Source organism: Carcharodon carcharias, chromosome 8 (genome assembly GCF_017639515.1).
Source record: "Carcharodon carcharias isolate sCarCar2 chromosome 8, sCarCar2.pri, whole genome shotgun sequence".
Lineage (NCBI taxonomy): Eukaryota > Metazoa > Chordata > Chondrichthyes > Lamniformes > Lamnidae > Carcharodon > Carcharodon carcharias.
In genome coordinates, this window is record NC_054474.1 from 79,144,222 (window position 1) to 79,168,288 (window position 24,067).

The 24,067-nt window shown below is 37.3% G+C and overlaps 1 protein-coding gene across 4 annotated transcripts in view; it reads right to left on the reverse strand.

Annotated features, from left to right (window-relative positions):
• Positions 1 to 4,302: 4,302 nt before the first annotated feature.
• Positions 4,303 to 24,067, reverse strand: part of crebrf (creb3 regulatory factor) — a 70,886-nt gene continuing 51,121 nt past the window's right edge. For 3 of the 4 annotated variants that reach the window (XM_041193583.1, XM_041193585.1, XM_041193584.1), the window contains exons 7-9: positions 13,910 to 13,983; positions 11,632 to 11,751; positions 4,303 to 9,899 (exon numbers count right to left, since the gene is read on the reverse strand). In XM_041193583.1, coding sequence (XP_041049517.1) covers positions 9,784 to 9,899; positions 11,632 to 11,751; positions 13,910 to 13,983 — 310 coding nt within the window. In that variant the 3' untranslated portion in view covers positions 4,303 to 9,783. Of the gene's footprint in view, positions 9,900 to 11,631; positions 11,752 to 13,909; positions 13,984 to 21,017; positions 21,089 to 24,067 lie in introns of those variants that run through there. The other variant, XR_005943792.1, reaches the window with a different exon arrangement.

Below are 24,067 nucleotides of genomic sequence, written 5' to 3' on the forward strand. Positions count from 1 at the left end.
TCAGCCTATTCTAACTTAATCTCCTTTAACCAATTTCACCCCAAGAGGCTTGGCCCTTCACCTGCTACCACCATCAAGTGTGGCTTTGCCAATAGACTTCCATAATGGATAGTTACTCTGCTTGTGCCTTTTACTTGAAGGTCTTCACCTGTATGTGTTTTTAACTTGACAGCTGTTTCTTCTAAACTTAATTGATGTTCACCATTATTCAAATATTTGAAGGTATGTCCCTCAATTACTGTAGTGGAAGCTCCCATGTCCACTTCCATTCTAACAGGTTTGCAATTTACTTTCACTTTGGCAAATATTGGTTCTGTCTTTCCAACTTTCAGAATAAACGAGTAAATGTCAGAATTTGTTGTTTCAGGCTTTTCTAGATTGTAGATTTCATTTGTTTACAAGCTTGCTTGAATCTTTCCTTGCACTGCCTCATTATATGTCCATTTCTATGACAATAATAGCATTGTTTTTTTAAACTGAATTGCTAAAAGACTGATCATTTCCACCTCTATTAAAATTCTTCAATTTTGCTGCTAAGTTATTCTTTGGCTGGTGGGGGCTGTTTCCCGCTTCTTGTCTCACTTTTTCGCACCTCTTTCGGCTGAGGTTTGCTGCCCAATGTGGAGGACGGCGTTATTTTGCGCACCCTGTATTGCTTATGAATCTCTTATAGCACTTTAAATGGCCAGCGCTATCTCTCGCGCTTTCTTGAAATCCAGATTCACTTCAGACAACAATCTTTTCTGAATACAGTCCTCTTTCACACCACACACTAAACGATCTCTGAGCATGTCGTTCAGAGTCGTACCAAACTCTCAATATTCAGTTAGCTGCTTCAAATTTGCCATGTAGCATGCAATTGTCTCATTTGAGACTCTATTTCATAAATTAAACCTGAACCTTTGCAACGTGACAGAGGGCTTTGGTTGAAAGTGACCCTTCACAAGGTCCACCAATTCGTGGAAATTCTTCAATTTTGAGGCATGGGTGCTGTCAAACTTCGAATCAAACCATAGATTTTACTCCCAAAAGTACTCCAGGATTGCTCGCCTCTTCTCTTCCCCTGTAACCCCATTCACTTGAAAAAAAGAATGAGGGGCGTTGAAACCCTGGTTCAAAAGGTTCAATTATCCCAAATTGTGGCATTTTGAGTGGGAATAACCTCTTCAAGTCTAAATGAACTTGCTACTTACAATCATTGGGCAAGGTACAGTGCAGATTTCCATCTAACTTGATTTCTTCTGTTCAATCCTGTTTTATCCTCATTGCCAGTGTTTGTAGGGTGGCTGAGTTGTACAATTAATGAAAAGAGTTGAACTGCAGACACTTCTTGGGGTGGAAATTTTAAGATTATTTATGATATACTTAGCAGCAACTACACATGCGCTTTCAACACCAATGCTATACTGACTGCTGAGGTAGCCTGGGCTACTCTCCTATTGGTTACAGATCATGTGATCCTGTCTAACAAGTATTATTAAAAAGGTACATCACGCACTAAATAAAACCATAATTACTACAATCAACATGTGGGAAAAACCAACTTAGATTGGTGAAGACAAGGTTATCTGTTGTAGATAGCAGCATTGGTAGAAATTACCACCACACAGTCCATGTGGAAACGAATTTGTCTTCACATTGAGAACGCTTGCCATTGTAATGTGTGGCACTACACCAACCTTTGTTCACTGGGATTTGGAGTGCATGCCAGGAGTAGCACCAGGCATACCTTCAAAACAAGATTTCGAACTGGTGAAGCAACAGTGCATGACTAGACCACATGTCCTAATCATTATGATGGTATCCATCTGAAATCGGAAAGTATGTTGTGGTTAGAACTAAATGATCCCATAGCCAAATGGATCAGATCAAAGCTCTGCAGTCCTGCCACATCCAGTTGCAATTAAACAATTAACAAAAACAGAAGGCATGGCAGTGCAAACGACAAGGCTGAAGTATTTATAAGCATCTTCCATCTGAAGTTCTGAGTTGATCTTCTCCGGAAGTCCCCAGCATCAGCGATGTGAGTCTTCCAACAATTCGATTCATTACACTCAGCTCCAAACCTCATTACAACCTTGGTTCAAACATGGACAAAAGAGCTAAATTCCAGAGGTGAAGAGAGTGTGACTGCCCTTGACTGTTTGATCAAATATATCAAGGAGTTCTAGCAGCTCTCCAGATAATGAAATAGTCCATGTGCAGCAAGACCTAGATAATATTCAGGATTGGGTTGAATAAGTAACAAATAACCTGCCATAGAGCACCTTCCAATCCCACAACCTCCACCGCCTAGAAGAAAGGCAAGAACCACATCAGGACATCAGTGCCTGCAAGTTTCCCATCCAGTCACACACCATCCTGCCTTGGACATACAGCACTATTCCTTCAATGTCATTCGGTTGAAGTCCTGAAACTCAGCAGTGTCCTTACACCACACTGACTGCAATAGTTCAAGGTGGTAACTAACCACTACCTTCTCAAGGGCAATTAGGGATGCACAACAAATGCTGTCCCCAGTAACACTACTTGTCACATGCATCCAAATAAAGAACAAACCCCTTTAACCCTACTCTATCTCCAACTTCCCAGCCAACTACAGGCGCATGTTACAACATTACCACAAATTCTATGCACTCTCATTTTTGCTAATAATCTCTTGCACTAAATCTTATCAAATGCATTCTGGAAGTCCTTATGGATAACTTGCATAAAAATTTCCCAATCTGCCATGCTAGAGGCCTCCTTAAGAAATTCAACTAAATTAATTGGACATGACCTACCGTTTACAAATCCATCCAGTCTGGCCAACTGCTGTCCAACATGCACAGCTTTTCTGTAAATTGGACAAAACGGCATCTCATCGTCTGGCTCCCCATTCAAATGTATTGAAAGCCATGAAGTTCCTGTGCTACAGTCGTCAATATGGAGTAAACTTACCACAAATAGGCCTTGTCTGTTAGAGACTATGTACCTTTTAACAATGTGGTAAGACTTAATTACTACCTAACATCATCTTTGGAATGAAAATTACCTATACAAGTAGGTCTCATGCCTTCAAATTTTAATTGCTGTTTGAGATTTAAAAAACAATGACATTTGTTCTTATCTCTCTCTCTTAATCCAATGTTAAATCCCTTTCTATCTTGCCTTCATTATCTGATTTGGCATTGAATTCACTATTTTTACACTTCATGGTTGCAGGCTTTACACTGCACATTAATGATTCTTCAACCTGATTTGTTAAGGAGACAGTTATTTGCCCTGTTCACACAAATCCCAGATGGCACGTAGAGGGTGTTACACCATTCACACGTCCCACTCACAGCAACTTACCAGGTGATACCCTAGCACTCACAGTAAAATCCTGCCCAATGCTCTTCGATCCTCCAATTCTCTGTCAGAACTGGTCAAAATGATAGACAAGGCTTAAACACTAGCCATGACAAAAATAAATATTCGCTATTAAATTGCACAAATGTAAAGTTAAAGCGGAGTTCAAATTCTAAATGTTTTCAATATTTTTACTAAAACTTACATTTCATCCCAATAAACTAAAAAGTGCACAGAGCAGTAAACTCATCCCCACATTAACTTTTTTTTTAAAAAAAGAGAACCCACATAAATATTGCCCAAAAAATAATCTACCAATCCAAACATGCTACCCATTTTAATCAAATTTTACAAAGTTGTTACAAAAACCTTCACACTTCTCGCCTTAAAGGATTCATGAAATAGCTTGAAGAGGCTCAGAATATCCTTCAATTGGGTGAGACATTGCCTTGAAATTGCAACATCACCTTCGTTCCACATTGAGCAACAGGAAAGACAAAACAAAAACAGAATTACCTGGAAAAACTCAGCAGGTCTGGCAGCATCGGCGGAGAAGAAAAGAGTTGACATTTCGAGTCCTCATGACCCTTCTGTTGAAGGGTCATGAGGACTCGAAATGTCAACTCTTTTCTTCTCCGCCGATGCTGCCAGACCTGCTGAGTTTTTCCAGGTAATTCTGTTTTTGTTTTGGATTTCCAGCATTCGCAGTTTTTTGTTTTATAACAGGAAAGACAAATTAATTGTAATTTCAAGAAATGCATGATCAAATATGCCAGTGCATTTTTTTTAAAAAGTGGCACCTTATAAAAACACCAAAAAAGATGAACCTTTGCTTTATTGTTGGAACCCAATAAATGCTTATTCTGCCGATTAAATTAGCCATCAAATCTGTAATTCGAGTAAGACAATATTCAGTTGCTTTGAATTTAGTACAGTATACATTCAAACAAGTTCAGGACACACATTCTGGGGTTTAGTTGCTTTATTATAATCTCTGCAAAACAATATGAAATTCAGACTGTGATTACAAGAAGCTGTAGTATCAACACCTGGCTGATACAATGCAATAAGAAAATTGTTAAAGGGGCACAATCACTAAAACACAACACAACCTTGTTCATTAAAATCTGTTCCACCGTTTTCTGTACAGTCAGCAAATGCATATGAATTAAAACCCCTTCACCAGCATAAACCTACATAGAGGTTTAAACAAAATGCCTCCAGGTTGTCATTGGCAAACATATATAGTATCATTGGTAACTAGTTGCCAACTTAAAAAAAGCTCCCTTTTTAAGTCTCCCATTTCCTAGTCAAAAACAATGAGTAAGAAGCCCACTTCTATGAGTCTGCCTACATCACTCTTGAGCTAAGTATTCAAAGCTCAGGATGATTTGTCCTCCAATTTTCCATCTCTTGTGGGCAAGTCCCTGAACTTTGGCTGATTTAAATCCATGTTCTTCCACTTCATGGCACATTACATCTGTATAAACATATTACCATTAACTGCAGTTTTTAATGAGTACAAAATCAATTGCAATACAAGGCTCTGCCATGTATTTGCATCAATCCCATTCATACTGTACAAGCTATAAACACATTAATATATTTAAAGAATTGTCTTTTGTTACACTTGTATTTCACTGTGACTTTTAACTATCTATGAATAATCATTTGAAAGTGGTAATCACCATCAGTAACCAAGACTATTCACAATAGTTACTGATAATTTGGAGTGATGGTCCTTTCACCAGCGGTTATCTGCATTTACTGTGATACCTTTGTTAATGTTCAGTCAAACAACAAGCAGCAGTGAACTCTGGATTGCTCAAAATGAGCTACTACATATACTGTAATGGTAATCGAGTTAATGTACGTGTGCTGGAAAGTCTCTCTTGTGCTGCTGTTGACAGTGTAACCAACAGGAAGAAAGTTAATATGGAATGAAAAAGGAGATGCTTAGAATGTTTCCCTTTAAAAGTGAAAAAAATGTAAAACAAAGCTATCAATATTGTATTTATCAAAAATAATTAACAGGCACATTTATTAACAGAGAGTTTGGACATCGATATGACATTACTCTTAGCTAATATACCTTTTGGGGAGAGTAGGCATTGGTAGTCCAATAAAGCATAAAAAACTGTCTTGAAGTAAAATATTTTGTACTGAAATATTAGTAATATGTACAGTACCTAGAGCAATATTGTGAAACGGTCGGCTCAAATTAACCCAGACGAAAAGTACTCCCTTCTGCTAAAGTATCATGAATACGATAAATGCGCTTTTATTTCAATGTGATGTAAAATTGTTGCTTGGTGAAATGACTGCTATCGTAACTTCCTTGAACAAATGCTGGTGCCAAACAGACCTATTTAAAGCAAAAATAGGATATGATCTCCTACATGGAAAAATACTTATGTACATATTATATTGTACATATCATTATTAAAATTGATGCAAATTCTAAGTACAACACAGACACAAAAGAGTTTCCACTATGGGATACAACTGGAGTAAAGTTCGATATCCAAATATCGAATTGAAATTACTTTCTTTAAAAGGCAATAACCACTTTACAAATAATTTTTCACCAAGTCTTGCTTTCTTCAGTACGCAGAGAAGAGCGGTGAAGATTTACTTTACTTAATACATACATTTATTTTTAAACTTACTGGGTCCCACAGATGTCAATACACAAAATTAAGATCCAGGATCATTTTGGTACATATACAACATTATACGTGACAAGCATTTATTAACTCATTCTCTGGATATTAACAATGATGCCATATACAACATCTTTTATCCAGTCTTTCAGAAAGACACCACATGGTTGCATTGCAGAGATGGAGAGGGTAAAAGTAGGAATGAAATCAAATGGCATGACTGTAGTAAATTAGCCAACAGTTCGAGAGATTTAACTTTCTTAACGCAAGATTGATTGTAATACCAATTCAAAGAAAGCAGACAGATGTTCAAAATGTCTTGTAAAGTGAGCACTTATTTCATGTAATTTGAAGATGGAAGAAAACTGCATAGATGGTCAGGATTTCAAACTAATAGTAATGCCAGTACTAGTGCCACTACTAAATATATCTTGTGTGTCAAACACAATTTTTCTTAAAGTACGTAAGTTTATTTACTTTGGAAACAACAGACCTGTCAACTTTAAGCGAGGGTTCATGTTGAATTCATGGTAGAGCTTTAATTTTAAGCTACATAGAAAACAACCTTTAACTGTTTTGTAGCACTTAAAACTATGTAACAAACTTGCATAACTGACAAAACGCATTGTGAATTTGGACACAGATTTCTCTAAATTGTTAACTAATAAAGTGATTTGAGGAGAATAGGTTCAGCAGTACATTTTTTTTTTGAGATTTGTTAACAAAGATCCTTTCAGAAATAACTAGAATTAGAACTGAACTTGCTTGAAGAATGGTACAATTAATTACTCAGACACTTGTGAAAATGAAAAGTTTGTCATTTATTGCACTTTTATTTGAATATAAACCAGACACTCATACTAAGTGTTTGCCATTTCCTATGGATGTTTATAGACTTGTCAAATTTACATTAGACAGGAAAGGTGCTAAAATCTGAATAAGTTGGCCAATTTTAGGAATGTTATTCTTCACAACAAAATCTACCATTTAATTATGAAATACTGGAAAGCATCATGAATCAATAGTCTTGGGTGCAATCACAATTAAATGTATGATATTGCATGAAGAATGTATCTTTAGAGTACTCATAATTTGGATTATCAATATTTAACTAAAAAGCACCATTCAAAAGCTGAGTGATACTGGTGAATATTGTAAAGTTTCAAACTCGTTCTCCATTGTAATCTAATATAGCACCTCACCTATCATCAGTAGTTTCCAACAAAGTTGAATTTCTAACACCGTTCTGCAAGCGTTTTATCTAAAATAGTACATGGCATCAATTTACATTTGAAGATCCTTTTTTATTAAGGCATAAACATTTCTCTCACTTCTTGAACTTTCCATGCATTTTGTTGCTGGGTTTTTACTTTCTGAATGGATCATTTTACTTAGAGTACACAGCATTTTCACTACACATTTTTAAATCTGATTGAGACATTTTGTTCTAGTACACAAAGCTAAATCTTAAAGGAAAATGTAATCTTTCTTATTTATCCAAATTGGCGGTTCGGGGTTAAGTGGTAGAGTCTAGGTGAGACCTGCATTGGAAAAATTGTTGAAATTGTGCCAGAAAAAACTGTTAAACAAAGGTCTGAAAATGGGATTAGACATATTCAAACTTACAAAACCTAGCTTTTCAGTGCTACAAAATACTTTCCAACAAGAGACAGTTTTACAGATCTGTTGTTCCAGAAATTATGACAAAGATAAATCAATCATTCCAAGAACACTTAACATGCTCAGTATGTCAAAATTCCAAATAGAACATTATACATTTCTCTTTTTATAAGGTTATTTTATATATTAGCATACATTAAAATATTTCATGAAAAGGAAGCAAGATATTACTGGCATCAAATTACAACCATTCTAGACTATTTAATGCCACAGAGTCCCCTGGTAAAATGTAAAGCTGCACAGCTTGCTTTCAACTTGTTACTCAAGAGTAACTATACATTTTACTAACAGGTATAAATCAAGTATCACTGTAGCATTCTTACAGGTCAGGAGTAGCAGCAAATGGCAGGAGTACAAACGCAATGGTGACAAAGTGCAATTCTAATTTCCATAATATAAAGTGTTGTCAATTAACGAGCTATCTTTCTCGTATTTACAGAGAAACAAGGTCAAACTGCATTTCTACAGGCTGCCAGTAGTATATAGGATGGATGTTAAAACTTACTCTTGACGTTCATCAATACCACTCAGCTACAAGCAATTCACTATTAATGAAGTCATTAATATGTGAAGCATCTTTTCCGATCTATAATCTAACCCAAGTGATATAATCTTTCAATCCAGTTACTACTAGTGAATATACAAAATAAAAGCTAAAACCTATGTTGGTCTACTTATAATGTCCTAATTGAAAAGCTACACCAATTGAGCAAATAAGATCAACAGAATTCAGATATTTACCTTTTACAATATCTATTTTGGTTACCTAATTGAGAATACAAAAATATATAGCTTTAGAAGTACTTTTTTACATCCTATCAAGTAACATTTAGAAATCTGACATGCACATTACTACATTAAATGCAAAAGGTGGCAACTTAGGAATTTTAGTATTGGTAGGCAATATACATTTATACAATTGTACAAATAGTTAAAATTAAATTTTGGTTATTTGCCTTTGTTTCAAGAGTGTACCACATACATGCGTTTTTTTTCTTTTTTAATGTAACAATTGCAAGCCACTATATTACACTGAAATGTTAACGCAAAACTACATTTAATTACATTCTTTTGCTATGCATCTACATCTGCAGAAGACAAGAGCCCATAAACTCTCAATATCTGATTTTCTAGAAGCTTAACAATAGAGTTATAGGATCAAAATCTATAAAGTGTACTTGCATCCTCTTTCTGTGGATATTTGGACCCACGCAACATATTTCACAGTTCTAGTAAAACCCTAACCCCAACCCTGATTACATTCAATTTTTGTATCAGTGTAAGCTGTGCAAAACCTTACTTCACTGGCATTATGCCATATAGTTGCATTTGTCTTTGGTACAAAATAGTGTGCAAATATTTCTGAAAAGTACCGAAACCCATGTTTCAATAACCATCTTTATACAATACAGACTCTGTGGCATATATCTACATTGTTGAAATATTCCTATATACATTCATAATGGTTTAAACAGCCAAAGAGTGAAAATAAACAAATACTTTTTTAAATCCATAAAATTTACCCACTGTACATCCATTACACCTTACACCTTTACTTTCATTTTAAATACAAGGCACAAAGAATATTACTCCTTTCTCAAACTCAAATACTCGCGCAATGTCTGGAAAAGGCCATGTAATTTACTATATGAACTATTCAACGCATACTTAATGGTACAAGAATATATAGTATATACAAAAGGAATATATAGTAATGGTATTAATGGAAAAAATCAGCAACAGCTGTTAACGTTAAAAAGAACTACAAACTAATTTTTTTGATTTCTTGATTCAACCACTGCATCCATGTTTCTACGGAAACTTAACATAAGTTCCTACTAACATTTTTAGAACACATCAATCCCTAGGTCATTTTATAGGTAAATGAAATTTACCTCATTAGTACCTGAGCACACACAACAATACTTATCTCAATTAGCTTTCCTTTTATAGAACTCTAATATGTCAGCATGAGTTTTCACTCTTTTTTAAAGCAGATCTAACATAACTAACAAAATGTCACTTGCTATAATGAATCAAACATTTATCACAGAAATGGCAAACATGTAACTATAGGCTGAAGCTGTTTCTGACAGAAGGTGGCACATTACACTTTTGATGTAGGTACTCGAAGACCTTCAAGACCACCTGTTGGGTCTCCTTCTCCTGTTTTCTCCAACACTTGATTGACAAAGTCAGATGTTTGTCCAGCTACTGTTGTCCCTAACAAAAAAGGAAAAATAATAAAACATTTGGCTCCTAATTTTTTTAAAAATCAAACAATTTATAACCTTAACTGTTACTTCTATTACTTTTCCTACTACATGAGGCACTCTGGGCTGAATTTTCATTTCGGAGTCAGGAACCTGACTTGGGGGCTACATCCAGGTGCTGACCCCACATGATATATTAGAGGCATGCCTACTGCTATTTTAAAATAAAGGCTAGAGAGCATGCCTGCTGTCCAATCAGCAATGGCAGGCAGGTGTCCAATGCTAAAGGGCCAATGGGAGGCCCTCTGCACTCTCAGGTTGGCAGCACCACCAACCCAGGTGGGAGCCATCGATCTGAAGATGGAAAAAGAGAGACAGAGATGGTCAGGTAAGTTTTTTTTATTAAAACAGCAGTAGATGCCTGAACATGATTCTAGAGGAGCAACCCAGCAGCCATTACAAATGTGGAGGAGTGGGAGCTACTTACGTGAACAATTACACCTCTCTCAGCTCCTTCCTGCCCTGAGCCCAGCATGTTGGTCTATGGACTGCTCGTACTACCAACTGGAAATCTCAGCTGGCGCAGAAAATGAGTTTATAATTAGGTCCCTTACTTAATTAGCAGATAATTAGCTACCCGCTGCTTGCTGGTGGCCAGCCGAACTGACCCCACCCCAGTCTCTTTGAAAATAGCACGGTGCAGGCTCACGACGCCACCAAATTGTGGGCCCACTCTACTCCCTGCCGGAGTAGAATTTTTTCCCTCCGTGTTTGTGCTCCCAAAACAAGTTGGTCAATTGACAATTTAGTAATAACCTTTAATAAGAAATTTAACACAGGAGGAACACTTATTAATTAAATTCTGATTAAACCTAACCATGTTTGAGTCAGTTGACTGTGGCGTTTCAGAAAGTGTAAGAGAAATGATTAACACATTAAGCCGGAACAAGGAGGTCAGAGGCTTAGGGCCAGATCATAATATGACATGCAGCTAGTGCATGGTCTGGGTAGCATAAGAGGAAAAGATGTAACAATAATATACATCATTCCAAAAAAAAACCCCAAAAAGCTGCCAATTTCTTGATGTGTCTCTCCGATCTTCTTTGTACGATTTCCAGCCTGTTGCCCAGGAAAGTTTGATGCAGTCAGGCAAGGTAAAACTAGGAGAGGTTACTCTATAGCCTCTTGCTTTGTGGGATTTCTTATTCTATTATTTGAAGTAGCAAATCCAAATCCTATTGTTTTATAAGATTCTCTAATATTAAATTCACATGGAACAAATTTAACTGCTCATCTTTCTATTGCCTGATAAAGCAAGATCGACAAAGTGGAATATGTTGGGATTATTCCTCCTTCTCTACCAGTCGTAACACTGTTTTGTGAACTGAATAGTAGAAACTACAAAATCAGCCAGAATATCATAAGAACAAAGAGGACTGCATAAAAATACAAATATATATAAGAGGCATTTTAAAAATTGTGATTTGCCTTTTCCAAATAATGATTATGTATTTTAAACCTTTAGAACCACAGATCTATATTGTTAAGGTGCACCTAATTTACTGTTGTTAGGTTAATATCTTAGAAATACATATGGTATATTTAAAGCAAATTTGGTAAATTGTTCTAGTAGAGTATCTTACCAAAGTTATTGATTGTTTATAATCTTGAGGTAAACTACTGTGAGGAAAATGAGGGTGGTCAAGCAAAAAATCATAAGTAAATAGAATATAATTTCTTACCAAGTGTTTCATTTAAGAGATTTTCAAGTTTTTCTAGCATGCTGCTTCCTTTTTCCCCCTGACTCTGTACTCGATTTACTATTTCTTGTTTTATTGAATTAATCACATAAAGCAGACGATCTACAAAGGACAACATTTTATGAAAGTTAGAAAATTCCAATGTAGCTAAAAGCAATACAAACTTCAAACATCTGCTGTTCTGGTCATTTATTAACAGAATATATAAAAAATAGATCTTTGGATAAAAGAAAAACACCAAATTAGTAAATTATACCACAAAAACAACACTAACAAGAGGTATACAGAAACACAAACAAAATATGTTTTGTAGATTGATAAAATTCAGCAATTTCTTTTCCATGACACAGCCTCCACCTAAAGCATGTTGAAACCAATTCCAATGACATTTTCAATGATGAGAAGCAAAAACGAAAACTGCATTTCAATCTCATTACCTTTAGCCAGTTTGTATAGTTAACCATTCAATTAGCTGTAGCAGTTTTACTACAGAAATGGTAAGGTTAATAGAAATTTTATCAACTTATTGCCTCTTTTTTTGCTCATCAAGGAGAGACATTGGATAGGTATTTATGGAAGAGTTTATTGCTGTTATGACGACCAGTCAAGTGTTTCTATTGGACAACAAATGCTTTAGCACAGCATTTGCAGATAATTACAAAGGCATGGTGCAGAGCTTTACTGACACTATGGTCCAACCTTATTTATTGTTAGAATCATATTGAGGGAAGGGGTGGCAGGGGAAAGAGATGGGGGTAGTTTTAATGGGAGATGCAAAGGGGACTAATATATTACACATTATTGTACTGCATCCTGCGCTTGCAGAAGAATGGGTGCAATCTTATCCATGGGTCTTCTGAAACTGCCAGAATAAAGCTAGATGGCTTTACACCTCCTCAGAAAATTTGGAACACCTATTTTAACTTATCATTTCATAAAACATCCTTGGGATGGAATAGGACAAAGCTGCAGATGTGAACTGAATTATGGTTTTGCCTTGAAAATGCAACATGTACTTCCTAGAAATGTCTGCTTTGGGAAAACAGAGCTCATCAAAGAAACTATGTTGAGATAAAACAGAGATTTAGCAATTAGTTCAAATAAAATTTAAAATGGAACCTGAGCTGGCTGTATTCTGCACTATTATAGCATTGTCTTTGAGGTCTATTCATCAATTTTTAAGTGGAACCAGGCTAGATTCTGCATCATTTTCAGTGGGTACACAAATGGCCAGTGATTAAATTAACCATTTGCTAGGAGCTTGAGTAGAGGATAAAATCTGAAAAAAATGAATTTAACAACTGAAGAAGAACATACTAGTCCATCAGCTACCTCAAAGCTGAGCAATCACTCATATTGCATAGAATGAGTTCAAAGACCCCACAACAACTGCAGATCTTTTTCTCTCTAGAGAAGCAGCAGACATTGTTGGCTACACTGCCAATAGAAAATTTTGATTTGAAATGTTGCATCATTCCACACATCTCAGAATCTGTAAATATATGCTGTAATATTAATATATGTTGGTGAATCTTTGATACCCTTACTCTCTGTTAGTTGGGGTTACCAGTATGCCTTAGCCATGTTTGTTGTAACAGGTTGCGAGGTTACAGAGCCAGATTTGGCACAAATTAAAAACAAGCAATAGAGTCTTTGTTACACCATACCAAACTAATTTCAGTGGACTGGTTGTATGATACAACCAAATTAAGGACGTTAATCTACTACAGAATTATCTAGCCAAAATGTATGCACGATGATGCATGATGAAATTGATTTTTCTTTTAAAATAGCATAGCCTACAAAGGATGAAGAATCATGGTTCACTTAAGCTATTGTAAATGCAAAGTGTAGATGCTAGAAATCTGTAATAAACACAGAAAATGCTGGAAATACTCAGCAGGTTTGACAGCATCTGTGGAGAGAGAAACATAGTTAACATTTTAGGTTGATGATCCTTTCCCATCACAGACCATCCTTTTTGTTCTTTCCTCTACTCACCATCCACCCCACACACCCCACCTCCCCCACAACCCCTCTCGCCCACCCCCCTCTCCCCAGCCCTTCCCCTGCCTGGCTTAAGAATTTACATCTCTAAACACTCCCAGTTCTGACTAAGGGTCACAGGCCTGAACCATTAGTTCAGTTTCTTTCTCTCTCCCTTTACAGATGCTGCCGGATCTGTTGAGTATTTCCAGCTTTCATTTTCTGTTTTTATTGCAGATGCAACTAAACAAAATGTACAAAACTATTTTCTTACCATATTCAGTATTGAGACCCCATAGTTTTACTTTATTAGCCTCATATTGAGCCTTTTTCTTCAGGCGGCAAGCCCTGCAAATAAAAATATACCGTTAGGAGACACTTACATTCAAAAATGGTTATTATTGAAACTTAAGTTTGATATTTGGAAACTTAAAGGGAATTATATCAGTGCCAGGGAATGGAACCAATTTCCATTTTGAACATCATCTGCTATCAAAGACATGATTCTAACTGCCAGAATCCCATATAGCCATTAACATTTTATATACTAACTGTGCTGAAAGCATTTTTTTTAAATGGCTATTTTTGTAAAAGTAAAATCAGTCAAGTCCACCCTGTTCCTGTACCAGGCCTGCCATGTTAGAATGTCAACATGAGAAGCTCACTCTACACTGATTTTAATCTGTTGTTTAATTCTTCTCCTTGTAATGTGCTGTACAGAGACATAATAGTTCACTATTTCTGTTTTTATACATGACCCTGAATAAATTGAGACCAGTAAGAAGCTACTAAATAACAAATTTCCTTTTAGAGAGAATTGAATAATAATGCATTTAAATCTCAATCCAATGCATACAAATCAACAGAGAGTTTACAAAAATGAATTTGTTTGCCAAATATTCAGCTACTTAAGACAATGAGTAGCAATACCATAAAGCCAGAAACTTCCCAGGTTTGATCTTCAGTCTAAACTAAGTTAACTGATCTCAACCACAGCGGGCCTTTACAGCCAACACGGATTTGCAACGGGTAGCGGATATCCAATGAAACTAATTGATTTTTTTTTGAAGTAGCAACCAAAGTACGAAACAAAAAACGTCTATGGGTATGGGTTATATAGACTCCCAGAAGGCAGTCGACAAAGAATCGACATAAAGTCCACATAAAAGACTGTAAGCTAAAATTAAAGCACATGGACATGAAGGTTATTGACCTAGTTGGGAAATTGGTTAGGTGATAGCAGTCAGAGAATAAGGATAATGCACTTGTACTCGAATTAGAAGGAAGCGACTGTAGCATTCCACAAGGATCTGATCTGAGCTTTCAACTTTTCTCTATGTTTGATAATGACTTAGATAATGCAATGGAGAACCATATATCCAACTTTCCTGATGACAAAGATTGGTGGCATTGTAAGTAGTGTAGATGGAAGCAGAAAATTACAAGTAACATGGATAGACTAAATGAGTCAGGAAAACTGTGATAAATGGATTTCAGTGGAAGTCAACTGTGAGATTATCAGTTTCGGACCAAAAAGAATAGATTCAGGTAGTTTTCAAATTGTGCAAGGCCAAGGAACAGTGGACAACCAAAGTGACTTAGAAGTGCATGTACACTGTTCACTAAAATGTAGCATATAGAGCAGTGTTGTGATTTGGGTAGAGGAAAAGAGGGTGGTAGCCAGGGACAGTGTGTTTAACAGTAAAGGTACATCAGTGAATATGGTCAAATCAAAGAAAATGGTAAAAAGTTAAAATTGGCTCTCAATGCATGAAGATGGACAAATTAATGGCACGATTACTGATAGATGGGTTTGACCTAATAGGTGTTGCTGAAACGTGGTTGCATGGTGACCAAGGTTAGGAATTAAATATTCCACAGTGCTTGATGCATCAAAAAGAAAGACAAAATGGAAAAGAAGGGGCAGTAATGATAGTAAAGGATATAATACTAGTGAGGAAGGATCTTGGCTCAGAAGATCATGATGGATAATCACTGTGCATGGAGAGAAGAAATAACAAGGCACATAGTATTAACCAAGAAACAAGGAGCCGGTAAAAAGGCAATACAATACTTCTGGGGGTCTTTAATCTTCACATAGACTGGACAAACCAAATTGGCAGAAGTAGTTTGTAGTTTGAGTTCATGAAATGTATTCAAGGCAGTTTCTGAGACCAAGGCATCATTGAACCAACCAGAAATAGGCTATTTTAGATTTTGTCTTGTGTAATGGAACAGGATTAATTAGTAACTGCATAGTAAGAAATAGTCCAGGGAAGAGTGATCATAATATGTATGAATTCAAGACTGAGATACTTAAGTCTGAAACTGGAGTCTTAAACTTAAATAAAGTCAACTGCAATAGGTATCCAGGGCAAGTTGGCTAAGGTAGATTTAGAAAATAGATTAAACGGTACAACAGTAGAAAAGCAATGACGAACGTTTAAAGAAATATCTCATACTTCTTAATAAATATATATTTCCTTGAGAAATACAAACTCCACAAGAAAAAAGTGATTCATTCCTGGATAATTAAAAGAGGATAAGGATAGTATTAGATTAAAAGAAGAGACTAATAATGTTGCCGGGAGTAGTAGTAATCCTGGAGTTTGAGAGAGATTTAGGAATCAGCAAAAGATGATCAAAAAATGAGCATGAAAAAATAGAATGGCAGTAAACTTGCAAAAAATATTAAAACAAACTGCAAGCGGTTCTAAAAGTATGTAAAAAAGGAGTAGAAAAGCAAAAATAAATGTAGGTCCCTTAGGCGCTAAGACAGGAGAAATTAGAATGGAATAAGCAAATGGCAGAGACATTAAACAAATATCTTGCATCTGGCTTCACAGTAGAACACAAAAAGATACCAGAAATAGTGGGAAAACCAAAGGTCTAATTAGAGTGAGAAACTTAAAAGTAATCAACATTAGTAAAAATAAAATATTGAAGAAATTAATTAGACTAAGATGGCTATAAATCCCCTGCCTTATGGTCTAGATTATAAGGTTCTAAAAGAAATGTCTACAAGAGATAGTGGATGCATTGGCTGTGGCCTTATAAAAATTCTTTAGATTGTGGAATGGTTCCAGTGGATTAGAAAATAACAAATATAACACTGCTGTTCAAGAAAGAAAGGAGAAAGAAGACAGGGAAATACAGGCCAGTTGGCTTGACATCAGTCATCAGGAAAATGCTGGAATCCATTATTAAGAAGGTGGTAAAACAGTATTTAGAAAATCATATTATAAGGCAGAGTCAACATGGCTTCATGAAAAAGGAATTCTGTTTGACAAATGTATTAAGAGTTTTTTGATGATGTAACTAACAGGGTAGACAAGAGGAACCATGTATGCAGCATATTTGGATTTTCAAAAGATATTCAATAAAGCTTCAGAAGGTTGTTGCACACTATCATGGGCTGTATTTTCCCTCCGTTGGGTGGGGGGGGACGTTGATGGGTGGGTGCGCTTCCGATCGGCTCCCCGGATCAGAGGCACGGCACCATTTTACATCAGCGGGCCAATTAAGGCGGGGGGAAATGCCTAAAATTGAGAGTGCGCTGTTTCGCGCATGCGCACGAAAAAGCGCACTCATCTCCCTGAGGCTAAGTGCTGCCTCAGAGAGATCGCCTCTACTTTCAAAAATATTAAAACTAGAGAAAAAAAATTTCCTTTACATGTCACTTCATATGACAATGTCACATGAGTTGGGACATGTTCATAATTTCCAAAAAAAAAACTTTATTAAAGTTTTTAAAACTCTACATGAAGCCTCATCCTGCCTGTGGATGAAGTTTCATGTTTTTTCTACTTCCCGCCGGGGCTCCTGGCCTGCTCGCCAACCTTAAGGTTGGACGGGCAGGTCCACTAATTACTTTAATTGCTCGTCAATGGCTTCAATTGGCCATTGACAGGTCGGCGGGCGCACAGCTGATTTTGCTGCATTCCCGCCTTCCTAAAAATTTAAATAGGGCGCGGTGACATTGGGAGTTCCGCCCGATGTCACCGCGCGTCATTTTACATGTCGGCGAGTGGGCCCTGCTCCCACTTGCCGACGGTAAAATCCAGCCCGTGGGGCTGGGTTTATATATTATCATAAATAGAGGATTAGTTAAAGGGCAGAAAAAGAATAATTGGATCATATTCAGCTTGACAGGCTGTTGCATGATCATTGCTGGGGACTCCTTTCTTTCAAATCTATATTAATGATTTGGAAGCAGAGATTGACAATATAATGCTAACTGGGAAAGTAAATTGTGAAGTGGACACAAGAAGTCTGTAATGGGTTTACAGACAGGTTAAATGAGTGGGCAAAAAGGTGGTAGACTGAGTATAATGTGAGGCAATTGTGAGGTCATTCACAGTGGTAGGAAGAATAGAAAAAGTAGAATACTTTTTAAATGGTAAGAAAATGTTGTTCAGGGATTTAAGAGTCCTTATGCACAAAACACAAAGTACAGGTACAGCAAACATTAGAAAGACAAATGGTGTGTCGGCCTTTATTGCAAGGGGGTTGGAGTACAAAATTAAGGAAGTCTTGCTGAATTGTATACGACTTTGGTGAAACCACACTTGGAGTAGTATATGACTTTGATTTCTGTTCTAAGGAAGGATATACTTGCCTTCGGACATAGTGCAAAGGCTCAATAGGATGATTCCTGGGATGAAAAGATTGTCCATGATGAAAGACTGAGCAGAATAATCCTATACTCTCCAGAGTTTAGAAGAATGAGAGGTTATGAGGGGCATGGACAGGGTGGATAGGGAGCAGCTGTTTCCCTTAGTTGAAGGGTCAGTCACAAGGGGACATAATTTCAAGATGAGGGACAGGAGGTTTAGGGGGGATGTGAGGAAAAACTTTTTTACCCAGAGAGTGGTGACAGTCTGGAATGCACTGCCTGGGAGGGTGGTGGAGGCGGGTTGCCTCACATCCTTTAAAAAGTACCTGGATAAGTATGTCATAACATTCAAGACTATGGGCCAAGTGCTGGTAAATGGGATTAGGTAGGTAGGTCAGGTGTTTCTGCAGACTCGATGTTGGTGCAGACTCGATGGGCCGAAGGGTCTCTTCTGCACTGTGATTCTGTGATAATCGCATTGATACACAAGTCTTTGAGAGGACTTGACAGGATGGATGAGCTGAGACTGTTTTCTATGGCTGGACAGTCTAGAACCAGGGCATAGTGTTAAAATTAAAGGGGTTGACTACTTAGGACTGAGATTGGAAGAAATTTCTTTACTCATAGGGTTGTGAATCTTTGGAATTCTCTACCCAGACTTTAATATTCAGTCATTAAGCATATTTCAGAAAGAAAATTAAGGGATATGGGAATCAAGAGGAAAGCTGGAGTTGAGGTCAAAAGATCAGCCCAGATCCTTCTGAATTGCAAAAGAGGTTCAAGGGGCTGTATACATGGCCTACCCTTATTTTATCTTATGTATCTTAGTAGTCAGGAAATAAAAATAATCAAAAAATGGCCAATGGCATGCTAGTCTTTATAACTCGCGGGCTAGAATATAAAGTGGAGGGAGAAGTTTTGCAACAGCTGTACAAAGTCCTAGTGAAATCACTGTGGACAATTCTAGGCATCACACCTTAGAAAGGATATATTGGCCTTGGGACACAACCAGTGCAGATTCAACAGTAAATTACCGGGGTTCTAACGGTTAGATTATGAGGAATTCCGTAAACTAGACTTAGATTCCCTGAAATATGGAAAGTTAAGGGATGATTTGATCGAGGTGTTTTAGGATTTTCAAAGAAATGGATAGGTAGAGAAAAACTTTTCCACTGGTGGAAGAGTCTAGGCTAAGGACATAACTTTAAAATCAGAGCCAGGCCATTCAGAAGTTACAAATACTTCATGCAAAGAGTGGTATAAGCGCGGAACTAACCCACACACAAAAGCAGATGTGAATAGCAGTAGAAATGAATAATTTTAAATCTTATGAATAGATTTTTGCTAGCCAAGGATATTGAGGGATGCGGAGCCAGGGCAGTTGGATAGATTAGGATATGAATCAGCCATGTTTTTTTACAATTAGCCTCAATTGTCAACTGTGGCTCAATTGGTAGCACATGCCATTGAGTCACAAGGTTCCGGGTTGAACACGGAAATCAAGGCTCTGATGCAGCACTGAGGGAGCAATACACTGTTGCAGGTGCTGTCTTTTGGATGACACATTAAACCAAGGCCCCATCTACGTGCTTGGGTGGATGTAAAAGATCCCATGGTTCAGGGGAGTTATCCCTGTTGTTTTGGCCATTATTTCTCTCTCAGTCATTATCACATTGCCGTTTGTTGGAGTTTGCTGTGCGCAACTTGGCTACTGTGTTTTTCTTTATCCGCTCATGGGGTGTGGGCATCGCTGTTAGGCCCGCATTTTATTGCCCATCGGTCTGGCTCATTAATTGAATTAATTTAAGAGTCAACTCTTTTTACTATGGGTCTGGAGTCACATGTTCCACATGTAAGCCAGATAAGGACAGCAGGTTTCCTTCCCTAAAGGACATTAGTGAACTAGACGGGTTTTTATGACAATCGACAATGGTTTTATGGTCAGCATCAGACTTAAATTCCATATTTTTATTGAATTAAAATTCCACCATCTGCTGTGGGATTCGAACCCGGGTCCCTAGAGGTGGCTCTCTGGAATACCAGTCCAAGGATAACATAACTACGCCACCGCCTCCCCTCCTATATTACAACACTGACTACATTTCAGAAGTGCTTTTTTTGAAGTGTTTTGAGATTGCAGTGGTCATGAAAAGCGCTACATTAATGCAAATCTTTTTTCTAAATAGGGAGAGGGAAATCACCTTGGTTCCCGCCCTTGCTTCATATCCAGCAATCTGTATTTAATGTATGCTTGTCTGCAATCATAGATGAGAACAGAATCAGCCACAGCTGAAATATTCCTCCCCTCATTTGTTGAATAGCTTGTTGAAACTCATTGTCTACATTCATTGGGATAGCATCTACAGACCCCAGTACCCCAGGAAGAAAATCAATGTCTTCAGAGGAAAAGAGCGGAAAATTAGAAGGAAAATAAAAAGAGATCTACACTTCAGTTTTAGATGCATACTTTACACATATTATACAGCACAGAACCAAATGTGACTACAAATAAAAATGTCTCTGGTTAAAAAGTCATCATTTTGAAATGTTGGTTGAACTTTTATCTCCTCTCATTGGTTTCAACAAAATCAGCTTCAGACTGTTGTTCAGCCAACCAAAAGCAGCTTCTATTTATTAAGCATGTTAGTGTTTAGAACTTTTATCAATGAAAATCAAATATAGCATGCAAACTTACACTATAAAACATAGTTTAAAAAATACTACATCATCAAAACTGAATCTCCTTGGAATAAAGATTATTACTCACCTTTAGAATAATGTAGTCATCATTTTCTGAAAAGGTACACTCCACATCCCAAGGGTAGGTAGCCTATTCAACTGGGGGGAAAAAAAAATAAAAAAAAAATTACAGGGCTGTGCCTCCGCTACTACTGCGTGAAGTTCACCAACACTCCTGGCAGAGAACAGAGTTAGGAACAAAGTCCTTTGACAGCAGCTTTAAATCTACAGTAGCCGTAGGCTCAAAAGGGGCTGGGTTGGGGTTGTGTGGTTGCATCAGGTCATACAGCATAAAGGTCCCATGCTTGGACTAAGCACTTAGTTGGGATCTTAATGTGGGGAGAAAATTCAAGGAATCGCATTACGAAAAGTTTCCTTCCACTACGGAATGATAGGCAGAGATAGCTTAGGCTGAGATTTCCATGGAGTTGTGCTGAAGTCCTTCATGTAGCAGTTCCAGGACATAAATAAGCATCCAGGCTATCACTAGAAAGGACCAAATCTAAAGATCAGAAGTAAATAGTTAATAGCCTAGCAGATTGCAAGTGCTAAATGTTGAAATGTATTACAGCAAAATTCTGTCGTTGACAATTTAAGTTTCTTGGAAGAAGAGTCGTCGAAAATAAGTTTAGCCCATTTATTAGTGACAAAGAAAAACTAAAGTGGATTTACACGATGGTCATCACAGCTTAGGCCTTGATATACAAGTATTTGAAAGACAAAATGGTGAGCCAAAGATGGCTCTGAAATGTCAAAATTGTACAACGGCATTCTTATGGCCCTTCATCAACATTTTGGGCGGGGTGGGGGGTGCAGGAGGGTAAGGAGGCGTTGATGAGATGGTGGAAAAAGAAACAAACTTGGAGGTTTTCCTGGCCAAGTTTGATTGCCACCTATAGGACATTATGAAAGAACAAATCCTAATTTAACTGTAATAGCGATTTGCAATATTTTACAAACTCCAAGCTTGAGTTTGGCTGTTTATGCCCCCTCAGGCTGTAGCACGTAGTAACAGTGTATTTATCATCATCACGTTTAATGGCGTGTAACTCTAATAGGTAAGTTGGCTGCTTGTGATTTCAATCTTCATCACGTACAAAACAAGGCATTGAGTTAAGTTGCTTTCCTCAGAGAACACTCAAGGTAGGCCTAGCTACGTGCATTGCAAAGTGAAATGGTTGTATGACACGTAGCATGCAATGGTATTACCCCATTTCTGTTTCTTGATAAACTGCTCACTCTGTCCAGCATTCTATCCAAATGCAGTCACAAAAATGGGGTTACATTGTGCTCCAAGAAAGGAGGATGGTGAGGCTGCAAAGATGCCCCCTCCCCCATTACAAAATTATTTCTATTATATTTCAGATGTTCAGAATTTTTAAAATCTCCACTTGTAAAGTTTTAACAGGATTATGGGAAATCATAATGATCTACAATGGTTGGGTGGGTTTAATCCCAAAGACATCAGATTATCCATAGATAGTCAACTGGTTAAGGATAGATTTCAGATGATTCCCCTTTCTGCAAGATATTTGCTTTGATATACAGCCATAAGATGAATTTTCAAGTAGAAGACAAGCTCAGAGTGCTAGAGGTTCTGAGAACAGTATGGTGCTATTAGTGTTACTTTATGAATCACGAGAAAGGAGCACAGAAGGAACACAGATCGTGGTTTCTCTATCTGGGGTAAAGAAAAACAATACAGCGCCAAGTTATTGCCAGGAGGAGGATTCCCAAAGTAGGAAAAGTCTTCACCGTCCAAGGGTGTGTCTCAATTCAATTCCAGGATTTGTCTTGGGTGAATGTTGATAAACCTTTGGCGAAGGCTGAATGAACCTTATAAATCCTAAAGGTGCTTAACATTTGAAAGTAAAAGTAATTTTTGTAGCAATCCATGATGCCTTGCGGAAGAATGAATCTCAGAAGTTGATGGTTGCACGTCAGCACGCTTTCTGAATGATAGCAAGTGTAATAACACAAATATTTTTGTTAAAAGGAATTTCTCTTGGCTTAAGACATCACAAATAGGTTTGAACACCTCTGTCCTTGTGGAAAATAGAAGATAAGAATATACTGTTGCTCAATTGGCTGTACAGGTTTGCCTTTGGGCCCAAAGCCAGAGAGTGGTTTTAATAACTTACCTGCTATGCCCAGGCTTTCAGAGTTTCTCCTGTTTCGTTTCCAGAAAGATTTCAGTTGTTTAACAGTGCAAATTTAGCACGTCCGTGATTATTCTTGACAGTGTGCATCAGCATAAGACAACTCCTTCAGCATTAGAATGGACCAACACAAATTCCAAACCAATAGTGGAAGATAACGCCTCTTATATCCAGCCTTCTATGGTGACGTAGGATAGCATCAGGTGCCTTAAAGCAACTCTCTACGGTCAGCTCTTACAATATTTCTTCCACTTTGACTTGTTCTTTTCAGAGAGCACATGAACCTTATGGACAGTACAAGTGTATTATATGGTAATACATTTGTCATCCTACACTCCAGGTCTGGAACTGGCACATTGAGGAAATTCAGTTGGGGCAGTAATAAGAAAAGCTTAGCAATGACCTAGTAGCATTCTTCACAGAAACTTGCAGGTCTGAAATGAAGCTCCAGTTCTTTTGTTATGTACCATTTTTTTCTTCTCACAAGATATGTTAAATGAGGAGATTTCCAATGTAGTCAAACCGAATGATTGAACTTCCTTGATACCTGTCTGTATTTTGGATGAATGATAATGCTGCAAACTCTTTTGTATTTCCATGGTAGGGTAAACCAAAGTTCACACATTGGTCAAGACAGCACTGGATGCCACATATATACTGCTCGCTGATGAAGAACTTTCTGTAGCTGATGTAGAATTTTAAATTCAGCTAAACAAGATACTTTACTTTTGAAAAAAAAATTCAGTATAGGTAAGAAATGTGGGTTATCAGCAGTAAAAACAAACTGTTGATTGAGAAGACTCCTTATGCGATGCAACAAACATAATGCAACGGGTGTCAATGGTGGGAGGAAAATAACTGAAGATGGATGCCTGGAGGTGCCCCTGTATTTTGCAAGCATCACACAGTTACATTAAAA